This window comes from Anarhichas minor, unplaced genomic scaffold (assembly GCF_050575085.1).
Source record: "Anarhichas minor isolate MPS153535 unplaced genomic scaffold, ASM5057508v1 ptg000003l, whole genome shotgun sequence".
In the NCBI taxonomy this organism is placed as follows: Eukaryota; Metazoa; Chordata; class Actinopteri; order Perciformes; family Anarhichadidae; genus Anarhichas; species Anarhichas minor.
In genome coordinates, this window is record NW_027466449.1 from 19,587,676 (window position 1) to 19,613,737 (window position 26,062).

Sequence of the window (26,062 nt, forward strand, 5' to 3'; positions counted from 1 at the left end):
GTCTTCCACAAGGAAGAGAAGAAGACAAAGAAGAAGGAGACGTGTCCATATAAAGATGAGCTTTAATGGTGTTTGAATCCACTCTGGTCAGAGGCTTCCTTTATCCTCCTCCTCCTCCTCCTCTTCTTCTTCCTCTTCCTCCTCTCAATCAATGGTAGAAAGTACCAAAGTACCTAAGTACTGACCCTTTGCTGTGAAGTAACGTATTTACATTTCATGCTACTTTAGACTGTTACTCCATTACATTGATCTGTCAGCTATAGTTTCTACACTCTTAGAAATAAAGGTTCCAAACAGGTTCTTCCTGAAGGGCTGAGGTTCTACCCAGAACCATTTGCTTCTGAAGAACCTTTTCCTTCTTCAAGGGTTTCTGAAAGCACAGGTGTTAAAAAAAGCCAGAAATGTGGGTTGTGCTGCACCACGTCAGCCCCGGTTCTTTATAAACCTCATGAGGAACCCATAGTGAGTTCTAGATGGAACCCTTAGGATACAAAAGGGTTCCTGGTGGAGACACGCAGGTGGGATCTTGTTGGTACCCTTAGAAGGTGGAAATGTTCTGCATAGAACTTCCAGAGAACATTTTGGATGAAACCGTGACACCATATGAGGGTTCTCTGTGGAACCTTTGGGTGGAAACTTTCACATATGGTTCTGGGTAAAACTATTTATGCTTCGTTTTAGGTAGAACACTCTGAAAGGGTTCCAGGTGGAACTTTTAGGAAAGGTTCTACCTGGAAACGAGCTGAAGAACCCTCCATGGTTCTAGTTAGCACATTTGTTTCTAAGAGTGTAGCTTCTTTGCACACTAAGATATTTAATATAAAGTGTGTGATGAGCTTATTAAATATGACGCATTGTTTTGTAGAATCTGAACCTGCTGCAGCGTTAAAATGCTACTTACATGTTAATCAGTAATAATGATCCAATAACATGTTTATGATAGTATAGCTCTCTATCAGAGTTTATTCTGCATCATGAGGAGTGTTTCTCTTGATCATGAAGAACTTTGTTGTGTAATTCTAAAATGTAGGACTTGTTATTTGTAGTGTTGTGTGTTCTCGTGGTGATGATGCTTCTTTTGCTTCAATAAAACATTTGAATCAGCTTCCTGTTTCACCACAGTTCTTCATGTACTTCAGGTCCAAATAGAGTGTGATCCTCTAACAGACATAAAGTGTGGGGTCAAAAACAAGCCTCAAGAACAGCTTCAATGCTGCTTTCCTCTTTTGATTTCACTGAAGATATGATTCTATGTTCAAGCAGCACACTGAGTGAAGTCTTTATTACTGAACTGACTTTCCACCTGAACTACAATGAACTGAGCAACATTTCTCTGGTCTCTGCTCCTCATTGTTTTGTTCATCAAGAACAAGAACGCACAAGTTCATTTCTAGAGTAAAAGCAGGTCTACCAAAGAGCAGAGATCAGGGTTCACATCCTCGGTCCTGTCTGTGCTCAGGTTTAGGAAACAAACACCCGGTAGGCCCGTTCAGTGATCCTTCACTGTGGAGGCGTCCATGTTTTACCGAGCAGATGCACTGGGACACAATTTTCACCCGAAATATGTTTAAGAATATAAAAATACATTAACTGTAGAATTAAGATAATTCTATCCTTGAGGAAAACTGATTGTAAAATATGAATATATATAAACTGATGAAACTGTTTCTGCAGAATGCCTGAACCGACTAGATACTGTAGTATCTTTGTTAGGTGTGTACGTGTGTGTGTGTGATGGGGCTACTATAAATACAGAAACATATTCAAATTAATATTTTGATTTCTATATTTTCTAGTGTCACTCCTTTATCTTTGAATTTTCCTCTGACCAATTTGCATGAAGTCAACTGAGTTACTGTACGTGTTCCGTGTTGCGTGTTCAATGAGCCATTTCAACAGCACACATTCAAATAAACTGAGAGCAAACAAAGACGAACACACTTCTGCTGCACACGGCAAGTGTTTTGCATGTTTTATAATAATATTTTTAGTACATTGATATTTCCTTGTAGCTACAAAACTCTTATCAGAACACGATGAAGATGCACTTCAGTTATGTTATAACTAATGCAAACTGAACACAAGTTAGACTTTATGTTCATAACATCCAGACATGTCTGGGTACAGAGCTAAAGCACCCTTTCTATTCTTACCAGTGCAGCTGTTCTGATAGATAATAAACCGGATGAACTCAAGAAGAAGATGACTTCTCAATGTGACACTAAGAACTACAACGTTATGGTTTTCACAGAGATTTAGTTTGACCCCCCAATCCCGGACCTGGTCTAGTTAGGTTTTGGAAACAAAACTATTTATTTAGGTTTTGACGACACAGTACAGTAATAGCCTACCACAGTATTATATTTTTATTCTATTATACATATATACATATATATGTATATATGCTGTTCTTGGGGTACACATACCTGGCTGTTTAACTTAATGTTGTAATATTGTGCCTCTTTGCAGTTGCTGTGCATCTCTTTACACTTGTTTTGTGTCTCTTTGTGGTCATTTAGAGTCTCTTTGTGGTCATTTTGTGTCTCTTTGTGGTCATTTTGTGTCTATTTGTGGTCATTTAGAGTCTCTTTGTGGTCATTTTGTGTCTCTTTGTGGTCATTTAGAGTCTATTTGTGGTCATTTTGTGTCTCTTTGTGGTCATTTTGTGTCTCTTTGTGGTCATTTTGTGGTCATTTTGTGTCTCTTTGTGGTCATTTAGAGTCTATTTGTGGTCATTTTGTGTCTCTTTGTGGTCATTTTGTGTCTCTTTGTGGTCATTTTGTGGTCATTTTGTGTCTCTTTGTGGTCATTTAGAGTCTCTTTGTGGTCATTTTGTGTCTCTTTGTGGTCATTTAGAGTCTCTTTGTGGTCATTTTGTGTCTCTTTGTGGTCATTTAGAGTCTCTGTTCGGTGAAGGTGAAGGTTGTATTAGGAGCATTCTGCAGCTTGAGACGAGTCATTTTTGTTTCAACAATCATCTCACACAGACTGTATAATAAAGATGCACAACACGGGAAACAGAAATACAAAATGCTTATGTGCTAAGAAGAATTTATAAATCCTGCTCTTTAGGAAAGTGTGTACATGTATAGAATTGATACACAATCCATATAGTTTTAAAAAGAACGCAGGTGTGTGGCTCATTTGAGCAGGTGAGGAGCCAGTCGAGGGTCGTTTTTCAGCCTCCGATCCAGATTCTGGTACTCCAGAGGAGCTGCTTCCATGTGCCTGAAACAAACACACATTAGTAATCAACACACACACACACACACACACCGTTAGCTGTTGGGCTTAAACGCTGTCTGTTCATGTGTGTGTGTGTATGTGTGTGTATGTGTGTGTAAGTACATGCTGAGGCGCTTCTTGGCGACACGTATTCGTAGTGTTTTCTCAGAGCAGTACTTCTGGTACTCGTCCTTGTCCTGCGGCACGATGGTTAGCTGATTCTCCTGGTACCACTGCTGTTTCCTCTGCAGCGCTTGTGTCTCCTAAACACAGATTTTTTATGTGAACATGTAATAAAACAAAAGTACATCTTAAAGGTGCCCATGTCCTGCATTGGATTTGTCCCAATAGATGTATGATTTACCACACGATACATAGCATAGCATAGCATAGCTCCTTAGAAAAATGTCCAATAACAGAATGTCCATTTGTGTCTCTTTGTAGTCATTTAGTGTCTCTTTGTGGTAATTTAGTGTCTCTTTGTGGTAATTTAGTGTCTCTTTGTGGTTATTTAGTGTCTCTTTGTAGTTATTTAGTGTCTCTTTGTGGTCATTTAGTGTCTATTTGTAGTTATTTAGTGTCTCTTTGTAGTTATTTAGTGTCTCTTTGTGGTCATTTAGTGTCTCTTTGTGGTCATTTAGTGTCTCTTTGTAGTCATTTAGTGTCTCTTTGTGGTCATTTAGTGTCTATTTGTGGTCATTTAGTGTCTCTTTGTAGTCATTTAGTGTCTCTTTGTGGTCATTTAGTGTCTCTTTGTAGTCATTTAGTGTCTCTTTGTGGTCATTTAGTGTCTATTTGTAGTTATTTAGTGTCTCTTTGTGGTCATTTAGTGTCTCTTTGTAGTTATTTAGTGTCTCTTTGTGGTCATTTAGTGTCTCTTTGTTGTTATTTAGTGTCTCTTTGAGGTCATTTAGTGTCTCTTTGTTGTTATTTAGTGTCTCTTTGTGGTCATTTAGTGTCTCTTTGTTGTTATTTAGTGTCTCTTTGTGGTCATTTAGTGTATCTTTGTAGTTATTTAGTGTCTCTTTGTGGTCATCTTGTGTCTCTTTGTCTGTGTTTTGTGCAGTAGAAAAGGGATATAACGTACATCATGAGTAAACTGGTGCTGTACCTTGTCATAGTGTTTCTGAATGAGGTTGGCCTTCTCCACCAGCCTCTGTTTGCACTCTGCCAAACAGTTGTGGTAAAGCTGTTTGGCATCTTTGGCGCTTAGAGGCTCTGCGTTGTCCAGCCGGATGAGGAGCGGAGCCAGGATGTCCTCCTTCCTCTCCTGCAACCACCTCTGGTCCTCCTCCGCCTGGCGCTCCTACAGCGGCAGAGAAAAGGTCGACATGAAGTGTGTGTAAAGGTGTGTTCATCTGCTCGGCTCTATTGAACTTTTAGCTGTTTAAACTGAATATTAAGTTGTTAAAAAGAGTCAATTTTAATGTTTTTTTTACCTACCATTCAGTGGGTAGGTAAATACTGTAAATAAGTAAGATGAGGTAGGTTGGTAGGTAGGATAGATGATTAGCAACAACAACAATAATAATATTTTACGAAGTCATATCTTATTCATTTTATGTTCTCTGTAATATTGTAAAAATGTAATATTTTATAGTAACACTTCTTCACATAACCAAGGTGGGAATTTGGTGTGTGTGTGTGTGTGTGTGTGTGTGTGTGTGTGTGTGTGTGTGTGCGTGTGTGTGTGTCTCACCATTTCCTGTCTGTGGCTGTGGGCCTTGGCAGCTCCGGTTGTCGTCCACGGGGAGAAGGGAAGCCGAACGTCTCGTTTCTCCTCCACTCTGGAGGCCAGGAAGTCGCTCGCCTGCTCACACATGAGAGGTCCTCAACGTGACAATAATGTACTGGTAGGTGATGACCGGGGGAAATGTTTTAAAGGGAGGGTGAATCTATCCAGAATCTATGAATATTATGGGATATGTTACTCCGGTTACCTCCATCCAAGACGTTTTGATTTGGAGAATCACCTCCTCCTCATCCTTCATCAGGTCCACCAGCATCTTATTCAGGGTCAGGCTGTGAAGAGGATCCTCAGATGGATCCACCTGAACACGCGCACACACACACACACACACACACACACACACACACACACACACACACACACACACACACACACACACACACACACACACACACACACACACACACACACACACACACACACACACACACACACACACACACACACACATCTCAGCAACGGTTACTTTGAAAAGGCTGTGAACCCTAGTGTGTATTGTGTGTTTTGTCGTCTGTACCTGGTAGCCGGACACCAGTTGAGCTCTGAAGTCCTCGGCCTTCTTTGTTTCCGTTGCGTTCTCCGGTTTGATGAAGCTCCTCTTTGAGGCGATGATTCCATCATCTTCCAGATGATAGGTCAGCTCGATTCGTCTTTCAGCCAATAGGAACACTCGCTCGGCCACGTCTGCGTTGGCAGGTTTGGATGTGTTCCTATGGAAACGCTCCACCACTTTCTGTTGGCGCGCACACACACACACACACACACACATACACATACACACACGCACATACACACACACACACACACACGCATGCACACACACACACATACACACACGCACATACACATACACACATGCGTTATTATCGCGTTAACGCATTCATTAATTAACGCCGACAATTATATTATCGCGCGTTACGCAGTTATTTTTTTATTATTAAGCGGACATTTTAACACAAGAGCCGGCCGGCCCACCGGTTGGCAGCGAGCGGTGAACAGCTGTTTGTGTGGCGTCTCTTCCGTCTCTTCCTGTTTCCTTCACCTACAGTCCCCTGGGTCCTAAGTCCCTCCAGGTACAGCTTCTTATCACCCTCTATGTACCAACGTACATTTATAACATATACCACACATATTACGGTAATCAGCGTTGCATATGTATCTGACCTAAATACCAAAAAAAGCAAAAAGGAAATGATATTGTTTTAGAGTTTTTAAAGTGTTTTGTTTGTAATATGTATAATAAGCATCATTTAGTATCACTACTGATAATTTAACAAACATAAAAACATGACGTAGATAGGTTTCAGTTTTCAAGGTGTATATTTAAATATCATCTCTTACACACATGAAGATAAAGTTGTGAACACCGGCTGAATATCTATGATCAGAATCATTATAACTGTGTTATAACTGCTGCTGTGTAAAGGGAATACTGCTGTTAACAAGAACCTGATGTGTTTAAAGTGTTTAAACCAAATGTTATTGACCTTTTGTTCATATAGCAGTACTTTCAAAATAAAAGTGCACAATACACTACTGTTGAATTCATTATTGAACTTTGCCATAACAATGCGATTAATCGCGATTAAAAATTGTAATCGTTGCCCAGCACTAATATATACATAATATATATATATATATATACAGTATATAATAACTTATAATATAATGAACTAACGTTAAAACGGCTCCAGTGTGGATTCTTCTTCTCTTCTCTTTTCATATTTTTTACCTCCAGCCGTCGGACATTCAGCTGTTCGACCGGATACGGTCCTGAGAACTGGACCGTCCGTTGGGCGACGACGTGCCGGTAGAAGAGGAAGTCGCTCCGGCCCTCGAAGGTCTCCGTCATTTCTCCCGGTGACACCAGCCTCCGCACCAGATCGTCACGGTGACCGCTGCTGAAGAGCATCTCACGCTCATCATCGCTCCGGGACCAGAACCTGTGGACTGAGGAAGAGGATTAAAAAGGACTTCTGTTGTATTCCTCCAGACACACCTACATCACTAGGCCTGTCAGACCCAAAAACAACAACAGTAAATAAGTAATACTAATAAATAAATAAAAGAATGACAATATAAAATAAATAAATAATAATAATAAGAGCCCCTCCCCCCCCCCCCCCCCCAGAGTCGCTGCTCATCTGTCATCAGGCTGAAAACTCACCTCTTCAAGAAGTACTACCTGAGCCTTCACTCACCACTTACTGTGTTCATACGTTTGTTTCTGTACTTCTGCTCTGGTTTATGCTCTTAGATGCTTGTTTAAAGGAGATGCACTTATGACTTCTGGTGACGAGTAGTTCTCTTGAACACACTTACTGTAAGTCGCTTTGGATGAAAGCGTCTGCTAAATGACTGTAATGTAATACTTTCTGTTTTCAAAGATCTGTGATCAAATACTACAAAACCTGCTTAGAAGTATTAGTATCTAGTAGAGAATTGGGAACAGCAACTGTTTTTTGACCTTGTGTGTCATGTAGCTGACATGTGAGGAGGAAAAAGAAGAATTAACAACAAGAAGAAAGAATCTAAAGAGAATTCATTTCACTTAAAACAACCGTCACCGAATGAGGACTAAAGACAAACAACGTCTGTCCTTTCTGCTTCTGTGTTTTGTTTCTGAACACAAAGCAGATTTACAAAATATGATCATTATTATTATTATTATTATTATTATTATTATTTCTTACATAAAATGTGAAAAGCTTGTCCACGTGTGAAGCGCTCTGTGGTCACGCTGTCGAGCTTGTTGACGTCCCTCTCCTCCAGGTTGTCGTTTCTGTGTTGATACCACTCCTTCACCGAGACCTCGTCAGTGCCTTCAACACACACACACGCACACACACACACACACACACACACACACACACACACACACACACGCACGCACGCACGCACGCACGCCCGCACGCACACACACACGCAAACACACACACACACACACACACACACACACACACACACACACACACACGCACGCACGCACGCACGCCCGCACGCACACACACACGCAAACACACACACGCACGCACACACACAAACACACACACGCACGCACGCACACACACACACACACTCACGCACACACACGCACGCGCACACGCACACGCACGCGCACACGCACACAAACACGCACGCACACGCAAACACGCACACACACGCACGCACACTTTTAAAAGTTAAAGTTTAAAACAAAGTTTTGTTTTCATTGATTTTGATGCATTTTGTTTGTATTAACATTTTCTTTTTTACCTCCCGCTTGTTACCTTGGAGGAGAAAAATGTCCCCATGAAGGTACTATATATTAATATTATTTTACACTTTCACTAAGTTCTTGATCATAACTACTACATTTTCAGAATTTCTATCCTTTAAGTGACAGTTTGTTTACATTCTCTGTGGACTAACTGCAAGAATTTTTGGGATATGCAATGATCAACAACATTGATAAAAGACTGCAGAGCTCCATAGAACAGCAGCGATGCTCCTAGAATAGAAACCAGTAGAATATCATTTATTTATCCGCACAGGACAAACATGAGAAAAAAATCAATCTGGTAGAAAATAGTAAAAACTACAATTTAAAAGTCGGAGCTCTTGATAGAAAGCCTGAGATAATAGAACGCCATCTTGGCTTTTTGCCACCGATGAACAGGAAGTGACCATATGTGGACTGAGGAGGAGTGACGTAGAGACTCCGTATACGTCTCTGGGAGAGACCTGTCAATCACCGTGTAGCCCCGCCCTAAAGCATCCCCTGCTTTATGGTCTGTGTGACTCTAAATGGACCATAATGTACTAAATGAACATCATGCTGTATTGAAGAAGACTTGAAACTAGAGATTGAGACCATAAACTCATGTTTACAATGTTTACTGAGGTAATAAATCAAGAGAGAAGTAGAGTCATTTTCTCATAGACTTCTATACAACCAGAGGAGTCGCCCCCTGGTGGACACTAGAGAGAATGCAGCTTTAACACATGAAGCTTTGACTTCACTTTACTGAACCGGAGGTTGTCTCCTGGTTTCAACGGGACATTTTTGTCCTTAAGTGTCTGTCTCTTGGCTACACACTCACAGTCCAGGTCTTGGTATGCGGTCAGTCTCTGAACCAGGCCGTCTGACTTCAGGTACGGAGCAAACTGCTGCAGCTTTGCTCTCCTGTAGTGGGTCTCGTTCTGTCGGCCCGGCCAGCGGCTCTCCAGGGCTGAAGAAGGGAAAGAGAGGACGTGTGTTTGGTTTGTTAAAGAAGGCATTAGTGTAAAACAAGCGTTAGGATCTTTTTATTTAAGCAACTTTTTATATGAATAATACTCATTCTGGTGTTTAAGTTTTCTGTCTCGATGCTTTAATGTTCTCCATCTTTCCAGATGTAGCGACATGTAAACACGAGCTGCAGATGTTCAGTGATCAGGTTGCTGTACCTTCCTTTGAGATGTTGATGTAACTGACCCAGGATCGTGGCATCTCAAAAACACGGAGCTTCTCCTCCTCCTTCAAAACAAACAACAACAGTTGGGTTTATAACGGTGAAATCATGTTTTCACTCAAAAATAACTCATAGATATCAACATGAAACTTCACCAGTTCATTACTGACATTAGGAAGATTCTTTTTTATACAACAATTTCTCAAATGTTATGTTTAAATATGCAAATGAGGCATTATCTAATGGTAACTTTCGGTGAATTTAGGAGAAATCTACAAACAGACAAAGAAGTAAAATAAATGTTTTCTTTCCTCGAGTCTGAAAGAAGACGAGTTATGGAAGAAAAATAGAACAACATCTCTGAATTGACCAGAGAATGAAGAACTCTGTCTTTAGTGTCTCATCTTAAGTCTAAATATTCACTAACAGCACTGTTACATAAGGCTATCAACACACACACACACACACACACACACACACACACACACACACACACACACACACACACACACACACACACACACACACACACACACACACACACACACACACACACACACACACACACACACACACCTCCTCCTGATCGTTGATGACTTTGCTCATTGTCTTTTTTTTCTTCAAGACATCAAGCATCAGCTGTTTCTTGCTGGTTCCTCCGTAGAGGACCGGCTCCCACGTCTTCAGATCCTCCAGGTCGTAGACCATATCCTACACACGCACACACACACACACACACACACACACACACACACACACACACACACACACACACACACACACACACACACACACACACATATATAGTATGAATGTATATATATGTATAGTGGTACATATATATATATATATATATATACATGTATATGTATTTATGCATTATACTTTACGGTCGTGGACTCACAGCGCAGCCGTTCCTGCAGTCCTGCATGTTGACGTAGTAGTTGAAGTTGTTCCAGGCGCTCTCGACTCCCAGGAAGTGGTCGTCGTTGGTGGCGTAGCGGTTCCCGGTCAGCGGGTCGATGAAGAAGTTCTCCTGGACGCTCCGGCTCCCCGACAGCACCAGAACCCAACAGTGCACCCGCAGACCATGCAGGGGGTCAGCGGGTCGCTGCTCGCTCTCCTGTTGGTGAAGGAAGACGAGTTTCATTTCAAACCTTCAGCTGTGTTTAAGTTGTGATGATTAACGGTGAACGTTCACTTCGTCTTTGTGTCTCTGGATGGGAACAGAGGGACAATAGTACTGAAGCAATTTGAATTATATGTTTTTAATATATAAAATATATATTAAATTAAAATTATGATTGTATTATTTTGTATTATTATAATAAATTATATATACAGTTGTGTGAAAAAGTGTTTGCCCTCTTCCTGATTTCTTATTTTTTTGCATGTTTGTCACACAAAGATAACACAAGTAAACACAAAATGCAGTTTTTAAATGAAGGTTTTTATTATTAAGGGGGAAAAAAAATCCAAACCTACATGGCCCTGTGTGAAAAAGTGATTGCCCCCCCCCCCCCCCCCCCTGTTAAAACATAAATTAACTGTGGTTTATCACATCTTTGGAAAGCTGAGTTCAATTTCTCTAGCCACACCCAGGCCTGATTACTGCCACACCTGTTCTCAATCAAGAAATCACTTAAATAGGACCTGCCTGACAAAGTGAGGTAGACCAAAAGATCCTCAAAAGCTAGACATCATACTGTGATCCAAAGAAATTCAGGAACAAATGAGAAACAAAGTAATTGAGATCTATCAGTCTGGAAAAGGTTACAAAGCCATTTCTAAAGCTTTGGGACTCCAGCGAACCACAGTGAGAGCCATTATCCACAAATGGCGAAAACATGGAACAGTGGTGAACCTTCCCAGGAGTGGCCGGCTGACCAAAATTACCCCAAGAGCGCAGCGACGACTCATCCAAGAGGTCACAAAAGACCCCAGAACAACATCCAAAGAACTGCAGGCCTCACTTGCCTCAATTAAGGTCAGTGTTCATGACTCCACCATAAGAAAGAGACTGGGCAAAAATGGCCTGCATGGCAGAGTTCCAAGACGAAAACCACTGCTGAGCAAAAAGAACATAAAGGCTCGTCTCAGTTTTGCCAGAAAACATCTTGAAGATCCCCGAGACTTTTGGGAAAATACTCTGTGGACTGACGAGACAAAAGTTGAACTTTTTGGAAGGTGTATGTCCCGTTACATCTGGCGTAAAAGTAACACGGCATTTCAGAAAAGGAACATCATACCAACAGTAAAATATGGTGGTGGTAGTGTGATGGTCTGGGGCTGTTTTGCTGCTTCAGGACCTGGAAGACTTGCTGTGGTAAATGGAACCATGAATTCTGCTGTCTACCAACAAATCCTGAAGGAGAATGTCTGGCCATCTGTTCGTGACCTCAAGCTGAAGCGCACTTGGGTTCTGCAGCAGGACAATGATCCAAAACACACCAGTAAGTCCACCTCTGAATGGCTTAAGAAAAACAAAATGAAGACTTTGGAGTGGCCTGGTCAAAGTCCCGACCTGAATCCGATTGAGATGCTGTGGCATGACCTTAAAAAGGCGGTTCATGCTCGAAAACCCTCCAATGTGGCTGAATTACAACAATTCTGCAAAGATGAGTGGGCCAAAATTCCTCTACAGCGCTGTAAAAGACTCACTGCCAGTTATCGCAAACGCTTGATTGCAGTTGTTGCTGCTAAGGGTGGCCCAACCAGTTATTAGGTTTAGGGGGCAATCACTGTTTCACACAGGGCCATGTAGGTTTGGATTTTTTTCCCCCCCTAATAATAAAAACCTTCATTTAAAAACTGCATTTTGTGTTTACTTGTGTTATCTTTGTCTAATATTTAAATTTATTTGATGATCTGAAACATTTAAGTGTGACAAACATGCAAAAAAATAAGAAATCAGGAAGGGGGCAAACACTTTTTCACACAACTGTATATATTATATATATTTTATATATATTATATCAGGATATATAGATCATGTTACCTCCTGTAGTTTTTGCTTCTGGAGCAACGCGGCCTCCTCGTCCTGCTTCTTCTTCTTCTCCTCTTGCTGCATCAAAAATTGACTCTTCAGCTCCTTCGGAGGTTTCACTGAGTATTTATTCTCGTGAGGCTCCTGCTCGTGGATCTCACTCTGCACGTACAAACACACAAAGCACAAACCCGAACACTGTATACATGTATTACGTGTACGGTGACCATGACGTAATGCACACACCTACCTTGACCTGGGTGTCCAGCAGGGGGCAGTGCAGCCGGCTTCGGTCCAGCAGACACATCTCTCTGACGGCGTAGCCGCTGACGCAGTAGGCGTCGTAGTTGGCGCCGAGCAGCAGGCTGCAGAGCAGCGTGGAGAAGTCGAGACACGTGGCTCTCTGACTCTGCAGCACCAAGCTGGAGGACAACAGGAAGCTGGGCTGGGACAGCAACACACACACACACACACACACACACACACACACACACACACACACACACCTTGACTTTGTGTATAAGAGTGTGTGTGTGTGTGTGTGTGTGTGTGTGTGTGTGTGTGTGTGTGTTCCAGGTCTCCACTGTACAAAACATATTTTCTTCTAAAGAGTTTTTTACATTTTTCTGTCAATTGACTGATTTGATGTATGTATTGTGATACTTTGGCGTCAGTATAGCACTATATCCAGTACAATGGCATTTAATTACCATATCTGGTTGCTTGTACTTCAGGGCGTGTTGGCTGCATGTGTGTCAGAGCGTTTGTAAAGTTTCTTCGCTGTAATAATGACGTTGACACCAACACTATACGAGTACTCCAGCGTAATGTGATGAAGCCACTGAGCAGACGGCCAAACAAACCAACCTAGGAGGACGTTAATGAACTGAGTGGATTTGTTTTCTATGTCTGTATTAGTGTTTAATGTTTCTCACCAGGTTCACCGGCGGCTCCAACGGCTCCAGAGACAGGAAGTCAGCCACAAAGGAGGCACAGCCCGGCCAGCTGAAGAGTTCGGGGTGTTCTGTGGTCGTGGGCCGAAGAGTCGTGGACACAAACTTCTGAGTATTAGAAACACACACGGTAAGTTAGACAAGGTGCACGTGGACTGTTTTAAAGACGGAAGCCTTGAGAGGAAGTGAGAAAAATAGATGCTGTTGATTCACTTTGTAAGAGATATCTTAGTTGTATATTCTCTCCTGTGTGAAGGACTGAAGAACAGGTGAAGAAAGGTTTGGCCAGGATCATTATTTCATCTGTGACTCTGGTGACATTTCTTTAATATTTGGTCAGGGTTATTTTGTTGTTGTTGTTGTAATCATTTTTTTTTAGCCACAGGTCTAGAGTTGTTATGTAGATAACTTGCTACCACACAATGCATGTACCTAATGTTTAGAGAGGATGGAGGAAATAAAACATGAAGCTTTGACTTCTGTTTAAAACATCAGGAAGTGGTGCACTTCACCCTCTTGTGGCCAAACGTGTGTATTACAACAACTACTTTATCCTGACGGAACAAAAGGTTCCTAAACAAAAAATAGAATTTAAAAAAATTCCCCTGTTTTCATAGAACAAAGTAACTTAGAAAATGAATCCAGGCAGAACTTTTTTTCCCGTGTTCTTAAATCATAAACATGAGAGATAAAATAATTAAGATCAGACTTAGAAAAATGGATCAAAAGAACAGTTTTTCTAACTTGTTTCTCAGCTTCTGTACATTTGTCTTGCAGTAGAGTTGGATTGTTGGCGTTACCTTAACACCACATTCGTTGGTCGGGCAGAGCAGCAGAGGTTTGCGGTTGGGATGCAAATGTGAATACTGACGCTGTAAGTTGTCGGCGATGTCCAACAGTCGACTCTCATCGGGGGAGTTGATCCTGTAGGACTCAGGATACAACCGGTCTGTAGAGTTCAACTTCAGGCTGTAGAGAGGACGACAGGTGCAGACATTAGATGGACACGGCCCTGTCTCACCTGGAGCACCCTAACACATACGTCAGGATGCTCTTCGTTGACTTCAGCTCTGCCTTCAACACCATCCTCCCACATAAACTGGTGCATAAACTCAAACACCTTGGACTCTCTACATCACTCTGAGAGAAAGTCCAGAATCCATGAACAAACAGACCACAGAATGTCAGGATAGGGAACCTGACATCGACAACCACCATCCTGAACACTGGTGCACCGCAGGGCTGTGTGCTCAGCCCGGCCCTCTTCGCCCTCTTCACCCAGGACTGCTCCCCCTCCTATTCCTCCAACACAATAATGAAGTTTGCTGACGACACCACTGTGGTGGGACTCATCTCCAACAACGACGAGACGCACTACAGACAGGAGGTCCAACATCTGGCTGAGTGGTGCTTGGACAACGACCTGGTCCTGAACACCAAGACCAAAGAAGTCATAGTGGACTTCAGGAGATCCAGGAAGACCACACCCTCTCCACTCTACATAAGTGTGGTACGCCAGCTGCACAGCAGAGAACCGGAGGGACCTGGCCCGGGTGGTTAGAACAGCACAGAGAATTGTGGGCCAATCAACAGGCCAGCAACATCAGCACAGACATCACTCACCCAGGTCCCTCTCTATTCGTTCCACTGCCATCAGGAAGGAGATACAGGACCATCACAACCCGGACCAACAGGCTGAGGAACAGCTTCTTCCCCAGAGCGGGGAAAGTCTGCAACGTCTTCAGAAAACTGAAGACTTTGCAATTAAAAAAGACTATTTAGAATTTGAGGCCTGGAGTGCCTCCTGGCCTCCTTCAGTGTGTTTATTTATAAGAAGACTCACAGAAGCTCTTCAGGAGCTGAAACATGTTGAGGTTCCTCTTTGTCATCCTCCTCTTCCTCCTTTAAAGTCTCTCCACTCCTGACTTCCTGCTCCTCACCGAGTGACTCCGCTACAGACTCCATCTTTTATAGAAGTTTATAAATGAGAAATGTAGAGTTTATACAAACACACGGAACAATTAACCCGAGTAGCAGCTCATGATGAATCACATCGGTCCTGTAGAGCTCAAGAAAAGCCACAATATAGTATATCTATACTTATATATATATATATATATATATATATATATAAGTATAAATATGTGGATAATTCAGACCACAAAGCATTTATATTTGGTGTAGATATCACTGGTCCAGAGAGCAGGTGAAGGGGTATATTCAGTAACACTTATATATATATATATATATATATATATATTATAACCTACATAGTACTGTGTAATAGTTTAGTACATATGGGGTATAAATAAAGTACTTACTGGGTAAGGACCAATATGTATACAAAGTATCTAAAACTGGTTCCACGTTGACAAACATTAAAATGCTCTTACATATATAAAAACATTAATATTATATCATAATAATGGACACGAACTGTGAACGGAGACATTCTGCATTGCGAGTACTTTTACTTTGGATACTGTTAGTACATTGTTAGCTAGGTGATAATATATGTAACTTTAGTACGTAAACATATTGAATTATAGACTTTTAGGTATTTTTTAGACTTCGTCCACCACCGTTAAAAATCAAAATATATATTAAAATGTATATTAAAATATACTACTTGAAGCTGTACTCACCGAGTCCTTCAGAAAGTACTTTTATTAGTTTTATCTGGAGGATCTTTTGTGTTTAAAGGAGCGTTGTGTACTACTCCGTCTCCATGGTAACAAGCAGACGTGATGACGTAAGCAGCCTTCACGTGCATCCAGAGCCGTTATTATTATTTTATCGTTTTAAAGACGGGAAAGACCAATTATGGTCATTAATATAATCAAATCAAATAATAAAAAAATAACAAAATAAATGATGTAAAATTATGAATTAAATAATCACACGAATAAATTATGTAAAATATATAAATGAACCAACAATTTGTGAAATGATTGAATACATTATTACAAGTCATTACTATGTGAGTTCGTTGTTAGCTTTAATAATAACATTACTGTGTTGTATATTAATCAAATAACTTGGAACGTTTTTAACGGTTTGTTGTTGAACGCAGCACAAACACTAAATAACAACCGTCAAACAAGCTGAACAATAGTTTTTGGTGAATGTGTCTCTTCTGTTGTCCGTTATTTTATATCCTCTCATGGTTCTTTCCCGTTTGTTCGGTTGATTTTTAAGATTATATTTACATTCGTTAACTTTGCAACAACAACAAAAACCCCGCTGTGTCCTTGAACGCAGCTCAGTTTACGTTACTCGTCAGCGCACCGGACGACGCGTGCGCACATTGTTCATTTCCGGGTAGCTTACACACAACACAACAGCAGCAGAAACCCACCTGTGCTGCTGCTGTTTCATTCACTTCTTTTGGGTTTTATTTCATTTTCTGGATCTGCGTTCACCCGCGGCTCGCTCCCGGGTGTCCTCGTGTCTCTCCATGCGCGCTCCCGTGTTTGTGACGCTGTGTGTTTGGGTGCTGAGCGATGCGACGGCTCGTCAGTTCAGTGAGGAAGAGATGGCTGCTGTCAGGTAAACAAACACGTCCAGAGAGAAGTACTCAGATCCTCTACTGCAGTACAGGTACTAATACCACACTGTGCAAATACTCCATTCAAAACCTTACTTAAGTATGCAAGTATAATCCTCTAAAACCTGTCTTTAAGTAAAAGCATGCAAGTATAACCAACTAAAACCTGTCTTTAAGTAAAAGTATGCAAGTATAACCAACTAAAACCTGTCTTTAAATAAAAGTATGCAAGTATAACCAACTAAAACCTGTCTTTAAGTAAAAGTATGCAAGTATAACCAACTAAAACCTGTCTTTAAGTAAAAGTATGCAAGTATAACCAACTAAAACCTGTCTTTAAGTAAAAGTATGCAAGTATAACCAACTAAAACCTGTCTTTAAATAAAAGTATGCAAGTATAACCAACTAAAACCTGTCTTTAAATAAAAGTATGCAAGTATAACCAACTAAAACCTGTCTTTAAGTAAAAGTATGCAAGTATAACCAACTAAAACCTGTCTTTAAATAAAAGTATGCAAGTATAATCCTCTAAAACCTGTCTTTAAGTAAAAGTATGCAAGTATAACCAACTAAAACCTGTCTAAGTAAAAGTATGCAAGTATAACCAACTAAAACCTGTCTTTAAGTAAAAGTATGCAAGTATAACCAACTAAAACCTGTCTTTAAGTAAAAGTATGCAAGTATAACCAACTAAAACCTGTCTTTAAGTAAAAGTATGCAAGTATAACCAACTAAAACCTGTCTTTAAGTAAAAGTATGCAAGTATAACCAACTAAAACCTGTCTTTAAGTAAAAGTATGCATAAATAAATCTAAATAAATCTAATAAGTCTAAATTGAGGTAGAATAAACCCGGCTGCAGGTTTCCTCTGTTGTCTTGTGTAACTTGAACTCTCTGAGACATTAACCTGCTTCATTCTTCAGACAGCGCATCAAATCCATGTTCTACCACGCCTACAACAGCTACCTTGACCACGCTTTCCCCTACGACGAGCTCCGCCCACTCACCTGTGACGGACAGGACACCTGGGGCAGGTAAGGTGACATCATCGGGTTTTGGTTCAACAATACCCCAAAACTGCTAAAGTTAAAGAAGATACTGCAGTGTGTTGATGTATGAACGTCACAGGTCAATTTATTTCATTTAACTTGTAATTAATGTAACTTTTTTTACTACTTCTCTCATTTCTTATATTCTTAATGGCTTTTTTCACTTCCTTTCACGTACTGTATATATTTAATCATCTAGTGTCGTTCTATTGTCTATTTGCTGTTGTTTAAATGTGTCGAATTTTTATTTTTCAATATAAAACTCTTTGAGAGACGTCTCTTGTATGAAAAGCTCTCTATGAATAAAGTTTATTATTATTATTATTATTATTGTTGGAATGCTGTTAAGCATTCCAACTATTGTTCTTCAAATCTTTATACTTCTTCTTATTATATTTCTTCCGTACGCTTTTTGAAACTCTTCTGCTCCTTCATATTTTAAGCTACAGAAACCGTTCAACTATCAAAATGTTCAGCTCTTTCAGCAGAGGGGTGCTATTCATATTTCTAACCTTTAAACTTTATGAATTATTAAGCTTTTTGCAATTTTTTTTTTGAATGGGTTCCTATGGAGAAAATGTTCAAATCCTCTTCAACTTTCAAATCCTTCTACTTCCTCATACTTTCAGCTACAGACACCATTTTAACTTTAAAATGTTGAGAAAACCCTGATCTATTGCCGCATTATTCAGCTTTTTGATATCTTTTATACTTTTTGAACTGTCCCATTTTAACTTTTATGATTTTTTCACTCCTTTTCTGACTTTATAATGGGTGTGTATTGCGCAGCTTAGAGTGCGTGATGTCACCGCAGCTTGAGATTCTTGTGAAAAAAACATTTGTCTTTTGCCACTGTGTCCACAATCTTCACTCTTCATGCATAATTTCTGGATGTAGAAGTAGCTAATCTTGTCCTTGTCGTAGACAAATGACTGTGGAATCCCACAGATTTACACATTTGACACAGAAGCCTGTAATTGAGAGGAAAACCAACTTTCTGCTCCATAGAGACCAATGTTAAATTTTGCTTCAAAAACATCTTCCACAGAACACGGTACCCCATTTCTAAATCGCCAGTTTAGCCACATTTTTTACACTACAGACACAATTTTTACAGGATATGTTCTTCAACTCATCCTTCCTCTCATTTATTAATATCGGAGCAATAGGAGCAACGGTTATGGGAGTTTTGAGGATTTGTTTGAGAGGTGTTTCCCTGTTTAATCTCCATGAAAAGGCTGCAAGGACACAGGTGTTTCTGATTAAGCTCATTAGTGATGTTGATAAACACACAGACTCACAGACACACACGTGCTCCTCTCTCTCTCTCTCTCTCTCTCTCTCTCTCTCTCTCTCTCTCTCTCTCTCTCTCTCTCTGTGTCTCTCATACAGTCATTCAGGTCTTAGAGCTTTTTTTTTAAAAGCCGCACACACATGATTTAGAGATATACGTGATGCAGCTCAGCCAATCAAATATGGGTATTCTGATAAGTTTCCTGATTCGAGTGACATTTACACACACCGCGACACAAGAGGGAGAGACGAGGAAAGACATGGCAGAGCAGGACAATAGTCATGTAAGCTGTAAATGATAAAACATAGGATAATCTCCAAATGAGAAAGATTGCCAGAGAGATCAGAGTCTCACTCACTCACTCACCCTCTCTCTCTCTCTCTCTCTCTCTCATACAGTCATTCAGGTCTTAGAGATTTTAAGAGGACTCCCCCCCCCCCCCCCCCACAGACACACACCCCATTTTAAAGTAAAGGCCCCACAAAATTAATTCTAACTTAAATGCTTGTGATGAAGCCTGTCATTTAATAACCTGTTTATGTTTATCTAACATTATGATTATGTCTCCTCCCCCCCCCGCCCACACCCCATTTCAAAATAAAAGCCCCACAGAGTGAATTCTAACTGAAATGCTTGTGATGAAGCCTGTCATTTAATAACCTGTTTGTGTTAATCTAACAATATGAGTCCATCTCCTCTCCCCTTCTCCCCCCCACACCCCATTTCAAAATAAAAGCCCCACAGAGTGAAATATAACTGAAATGCTTGTGATGAAGCCTGTCATTTAATAACCTCTGTTTATGTGTCAAACATTATGATTATGTCTCCTCTCCCCCTCTCTCCCCCACCCAGCCCCACCCTTTCAAAATAAAAGCCTCATGGAGTAACTGTATTTAAACATTAAGCTGAAAATTAGGCTTTTTTTGTTGAAGTAATGAATGCTCTTACTAATACTGCGACAACTACTACTATTGCTGCTAATATTTCTAGTATTACTACTACTACTACTGCTGCTACTACTACTTCTACTACAACTTTTGCTGTTGCTACGATTACTACTGCTATTACTGCTACCATCAATATTATTACTACCACTACTGCTATTACTACCACTACTACTATTACTTATACTACAACTGCTATTCATGCTACTACCAGTACTAATACTACTACAGCTATTAGTACGACTGCTACTAGTACTACTACTACTGCTATTACTGCTACTTCAAATACTGCCATTACTATTACTACTACTACTACTTATACTACTACTGTTATATTAAATACTACGACCACTACTACAGCTATTACTACTACTACCGATACTACTACTTCTTCTAAATACTAATACTTCTACTACTAATGATACTTCTACTACAACTACAACTTCTAGTACTACTAATACTACAAATATCACTACTGCTGACATTTCTTAAGCCACAGAAACCGTTCGAATATCAAAATGTTCAGCTCTTTCAGGAGAGGGGTGCTTTGACTTTTCATATTTGTAATCTTTTAACTTTTTGAAATATTAAGCTATTTGCAATTTTCTTTTGAATGGGATCTCTATGGAGAAAATCTTCAAATCCTGTTAAACTTCTTCAACTTTCAAAGCCTTCTTCTCATACTTTCAGCTACATATGACTTCATATTTGTAATCTTTCAACTTTTTGAATTATTAAGCTTTTTGCAATTTTTTTAAAATTGGATATCTATTTTCAGCAATGTTTTTGAGATTCATTTCAGCTTTCAGCATTCCAACGCATTTTCAGCAGGAAATGCATTTTCTAGTTATTATTAACTTTGTCTTTACACTTAGATTCTTGTGTGATGAGAAAACCTATTTTGAAGTTTTTATAATTTGATAAGTTTGCTGTCTTTTCTTTCAGAAATCCAAACTCTTGAAACATTTCCTTATTAGTGTATTAATACACAGAATTAACTCATGAAGTTATATATTTTTCTTCACCCCCTTTATATGCGTTTTGTTTAAATGTATTTTTGTTTAGATTTTGGCTTTTAAACTTAAATTTCTCCCAATTCGTCAAATCCTGTTCTTGTGTAACGTCTTGTTATATTTTGCTGATGATATTCATATTTTCTCAAATAAACAGAGACAATAATGAAATGTTCCTCCGTCTTTGCTCAACAGTTTCTCGCTCACTCTGATCGATGCTCTCGACACTCTGCTGGTAAGGTCTGACAAAGATTCACGAATGATTTGACGGGACTTTTAATGCTGTAAACGTCTTTAATTCACGTCTGATTATTAGCAGAAAACAACCGTCTCTTGAGTTAAAGCATGTTCAAGAGCAGTGCTGCGTTCAGGTGTCGTTTGATAAATGTTCCTCTGAAGGTTTTGGGGAACCACACAGAGTTCCAGCGCGTGGCGTCGCTCCTCCAGGACACCGTGGACTTCGACATCGACGTCAACGCCTCGGTGTTCGAAACCAACATCAGAGGTAAAGACGTCGAATGAACCGGAAGTTACTACAATCTTTATGTGCAGGAGTCAAAGTGTGTGTGTGTGTGTGTGTGTGTGTGTGTGTGTGTGTGTGTGTGTGTGTGTGTGTGTGTGTGTGTGTGTGTGTGTGTGTGTGTGTGTGTGTGTGTGTGTGTGTGTGTGTGTGTGTGTGTGTAGTGGTGGGTGGTCTGCTGTCTGCTCACCTGTTGTCAGGTAGAGCTCAGATGGACCTGGAGCCCGGTTGGCCGTGTTCAGGACCTCTGCTGAGGATGGCTGAGGACGCCGCCAGGAAACTGTTGCCTGGTAATAAAACACACACACACAGAATACACAGTACGTTGCAGTAATACTAACAGTAATACTGCAAGTAGAAAGTATTTGTGGTGAAAGGAAACTCCTTCATGCGTTCAACAGTTTGTACACAGACGCTTACTTTACATACATTCTTCTATCGCATTAATAATCATTTTAACAACCAGATAAATATGAACTGAGTCGCTGCTTCAGCACCACGGACAGCGACGTGGATCAATCAACACACAGATAACAGAATAATCATTAAAGTTACTTATCAAGGAAATAAATACATGAAATATCTTTGGGTTTTGGACTCAGACAGAAGTAAATATAAACGTCTATCTCTCAAAGTCTCAATGATTCGTGCATTACTTAATAATAATAATGAGTTTATGCTCCAGATACTTTAAACTAGATTACTTTGTAATCTTTTGAGCTCTGAATGTATTTATTTTAACACTAAATTCTTTGATTCATGTAATGTGTTGGTTTGTTTTAAGTTTGTAGTTTTAAATGTTTTTAACGTTTTACAGTTCTGTTTGTTTTATGTGTTTTATGCCATCAGGACGATGAGGTTATCCTGGATCAAATTAATTAAAATTAAAATTAAATGAATGTAGAAAATAGATAATTAAATAAAATGAATAAAATAAATATAGTGTTGTTTGTTGCAACACTATAAAGAACCAAGTCAGAATAATGGACCCTGTGCTGTAACACGTTGAAATGCTTCCAGCGTTCCAGACCCCCACCGGGATGCCGTATGGTACCGTGAACCTGCTGAAGGGAGTCAGTCCCACAGAGACGACCGTCACCTGCACCGCCGGCGTGGGAACCTTCATCCTGGAGTTCGCCACGCTGAGCCGGCTGACGGGAGATGAGACCTTCGAGAACGTGGCCCGCCAAGCCCTGAGAGCCCTGTGGAGGACCAGATCTGACATCGGGCTGGTAACTAGTCCACCTGTCTGTCTGCTTTGAGTTCAGTAATCCTGGAAACATGTTAATAGAACCGCAGTAGCTACATCCTGCGTATAAATAAAGCTTTTTAGTTTAACCTTTACACACAGTAACAGTGCCTAGAAACATCTAACGGCCAATAAAACACAAAACTGCTGATTTACAGTTCTTTCTAGTGGAGAAAGGTAAAGAACAAGAGGACTGTTTGGACACCTGTCTGTCTGTCTGTCCAGGTGGGGAACCACATCGACATCCTGTCTCAGAAGTGGGTGGCTCAGGACGCCGGCATCGGAGCCGGGGTCGACTCCTACTTTGAGTATCTGGTGAAGGGAGCCATCCTGCTGCAGGACGAGGAGCTGCTCGACATGTTCACGGGTAACGACGACCACAACAACAAGCACAACGACAACAACAACAAGCACAACGACCACAACAACAAGCACAACGACAACAACAACAAGCACAACGACAACAACAACAAGCACAACGACAACAACAACAAGCACAACGACAACAACAACAAGCACAACAACAACAAGAGCGAGGCACCACACGACCTACATTGACACCAGTTTGTTGTTCTCAGAGTACGACCGAGCCATTCAGAACTACACCCGGTTCGACGACTGGTACCTGTGGGTCCAGATGCACAAAGGAACCGTCTCCATGCCCGTCTTCCAGTCTCTGGAGGCCTTCTGGCCGGGCCTGCAGGTAACAGACCTGCACACTGAACACACACACACAGAGTCCTGACTCGAGGCACGAATATCCATGTTTCCTTCTCTGTGTGTCTCAGTCTCTGCTGGGGAACCTGGACAGCGCCGTGAGAACTTTCCAGAACTATTACTCGGTGTGGAGACAGTTTGGAGGTCTGCCGGAGTTTTACAGCATCCCTCAGGGTTACACTGTGGACAAGAGAGAGGGGTACCCGCTGAGACCGGGTCAGTCCGCCAACCAAATATCAGCACACATGGACGAAATGTCACAAGTTGAATAAACCTGCAGGCTTTTATTTTGAAAGTCAGGAAGCCTTTAAGCCTTCAGTGAGTGTTCCTGTGTGTGTTTGTTCCAGAGTTGATTGAGAGCGCCATGTACCTGTTCAGGGCGACAGGTGACCACACCTACCTCCAGCTGGGCCTCGACGCTCTGGAGTCCATCGAGAAGATCACCAAGACGCCCTGCGGATACGCCAGCGTGAGACCAGAGAGACATTAGTCTGACGTTAACTTAGCCATAAATATAAAAACCTGCCTCTAACCAACTACGCGTCCTCACGTGTCCTCGTGACCTCACGTGTCTTCCTTGTGTCCTCACTTGTCCTCCTTGTGTCCTCCTTGTGTCCGTGTGTGTCCTCCTTGTGACCTCACGTGTCTTCCTTGTGTGTCCTCCTCTTGTCTTCCTTGTGTCCTCACTTGTCTTCCTTGTGTCCTCACTTGTCCTCACTTGTCCTCCTTGTGACCTCACGTGTCCTCCTTGTGTCCTCACTTGTCCTTGAAAAACAGGAAATCTTCAACCGGATAATTTAGTCTTTTATTGCTTCTTGAATGACTTAAGAAACATTGAATTAATTGGCTTGTTGTGGTTGCAGGTGAAAGACCTGCGAGATCACCAGCTGGACAACCGGATGGAGTCCTTCTTCCTGGCTGAGACCATCAAGTACCTCTACCTGCTCTTTGACCCCGCCCACTTCCTGCACGGCGGGGGGGCGGAGGGGGCCGGGTCGTGGGAGGAAGGCGGCGATGGCGGGCGGTGTGTTTTGGGGGCGGGGGGGTTCATCTTCAACACGGAGGCTCACCCTCTGGACCCGGCGGCGCTCTACTGCTGCGGACGCCACGCTCCGGACCGCCAGGAGCTCCGGGACATCCTGCTCGGCCTGTCGGAGCCCGGCGGCCAATCGAAGCCCAGACGGCCGGAAGACCCGCCTCCCGGCCAATCGGAGAGCATCGCTCTGAAGCCGGGCGAGAGGAAGACGAACCCCTCGCTGTCCTGTCCCGTTCAGCCGTTCAGCGCCCGGCTCGCCGTCCTGGGACAGGTTTTCACCGACGACACCTGAACTCATCGTGACTCTGGAAGACGGAAACAGACGGACTCAGATGTCTACGTTCATGAATCAATAATTCATGAACAGATTCAGCAGCTTCCATAAAGCTGATTCTTTTTGTTCTTGTGATGAACTCAAAGTCGCTGCGTCGACTCTCGTTGCTCTAATTCAAACTGAAGGTTGAAATATATATTTTTATTTATTAGAAATCTTGTGGTTGTTTTGTGATTTGTCATGTTGTCTGTTGCCCGAATGTAAGATATAAGATATGATGACTATTCATTCTCGTGTCAGACTTCTACAAAGATTACAAAAAGAAGAAATTTAAACATTTATGAGATATAGAGTAATAATTATTAAGTGTAATAAGAGTAAACACTGACACCTGTGAGAAGTAGAATCGCCATAAGAGTAATGTAAATAATAACAACATATATAAAGTGTATATGAAGTGGTACTGACACCAGTATGTCCTGGAGGTCATACTGCACATGAAGTCATGCTTGAGTCATATGACGACGCTGATGAAGATCATGAAATTGAGTTGAAAGCTCCGTCCTCAACACGTCTGTAGTGGTTCAACGCTGCCAGCAGGAGGCGGTAGACTCACTCCTGCAGAGACCTCCACAGATGGTTTTAGGGGGACTGAGAGACTATATTATATATTCATTTGTGCACAAAATAATTTACTTTTTAAAGAATATGTATTTCTGACTGAGCGATGAATAAAATAACTGATTCCACGTTCAGCCTTCGATTAGCAGCAGAGAACGTGACGATACGTCTGAACGAACGAGTTCATCAACGAAGACAAAATAAAAGAACTTCTTTAGGAAGACAGGAAACAAACGCTCGTATTTCACACTAAGAGTTAAAAATCTGCGTTAAAATGAATTTATGATCTGAGTGTTTGGTTTCCATCTGTGGTGTAAATTACAGACTCACTTCACAAAGCTTCAGAGTTTAATGAGTCACTGAGAGGTGAGGACACAAGCAGAGAGATGAAGCGTCCTCATGTGTCCTAGCATGTCTATGTGTCCTCACATGTCCGTCCTTCCGTCCTCCT

At 41.2% G+C, this 26,062-nt stretch overlaps 2 protein-coding genes across 4 annotated transcripts; one reads left to right on the forward strand and one right to left on the reverse strand.

Moving 5' to 3' along the window:
* Positions 1–2,583: 2,583 nt before the first annotated feature.
* On the reverse strand, positions 2,584–15,312 carry ccdc135 (coiled-coil domain containing 135). The gene is made up of 17 exons (XM_076102004.1): positions 15,191–15,312; positions 14,148–14,316; positions 13,330–13,455; positions 12,645–12,839; positions 12,407–12,556; positions 10,313–10,531; positions 9,985–10,119; positions 9,404–9,473; positions 9,058–9,186; positions 7,669–7,797; positions 6,708–6,925; positions 5,493–5,708; positions 5,166–5,276; positions 4,925–5,035; positions 4,337–4,531; positions 3,349–3,488; positions 2,584–3,228 (listed from the first exon to the last, which is right to left on the reverse strand). The coding sequence occupies exons 1-17, from the start codon at positions 15,310–15,312 to the stop codon at positions 3,141–3,143; spliced, it is 2,523 nt and encodes an 840-aa protein (XP_075958119.1). The 3' UTR covers positions 2,584–3,140.
* A 1,350-nt stretch (positions 15,313–16,662) lies between these two features.
* On the forward strand, positions 16,663–25,739 carry edem2 (ER degradation enhancer, mannosidase alpha-like 2). Of its 3 annotated transcripts, none has more exons than XM_076101860.1 (11): positions 16,663–16,896; positions 17,818–17,928; positions 21,390–21,429; positions 21,594–21,699; positions 21,879–22,004; positions 22,735–22,946; positions 23,189–23,330; positions 23,542–23,666; positions 23,752–23,896; positions 24,028–24,149; positions 24,544–25,739. In XM_076101860.1, the coding sequence occupies exons 1-11, from the start codon at positions 16,805–16,807 to the stop codon at positions 25,006–25,008; spliced, it is 1,686 nt and encodes a 561-aa protein (XP_075957975.1). In that variant the 5' UTR covers positions 16,663–16,804; the 3' UTR covers positions 25,009–25,739. The 3 variants fall into 3 exon arrangements, with proteins under 3 accessions (XP_075957975.1, XP_075957983.1, XP_075957993.1); XM_076101868.1 differs by having other exon boundaries at positions 16,742–16,947; XM_076101878.1 differs by lacking the exon at positions 16,663–16,896 and having other exon boundaries at positions 17,818–17,933; positions 21,390–21,699.
* Positions 25,740–26,062: the final 323 nt, after the last annotated feature.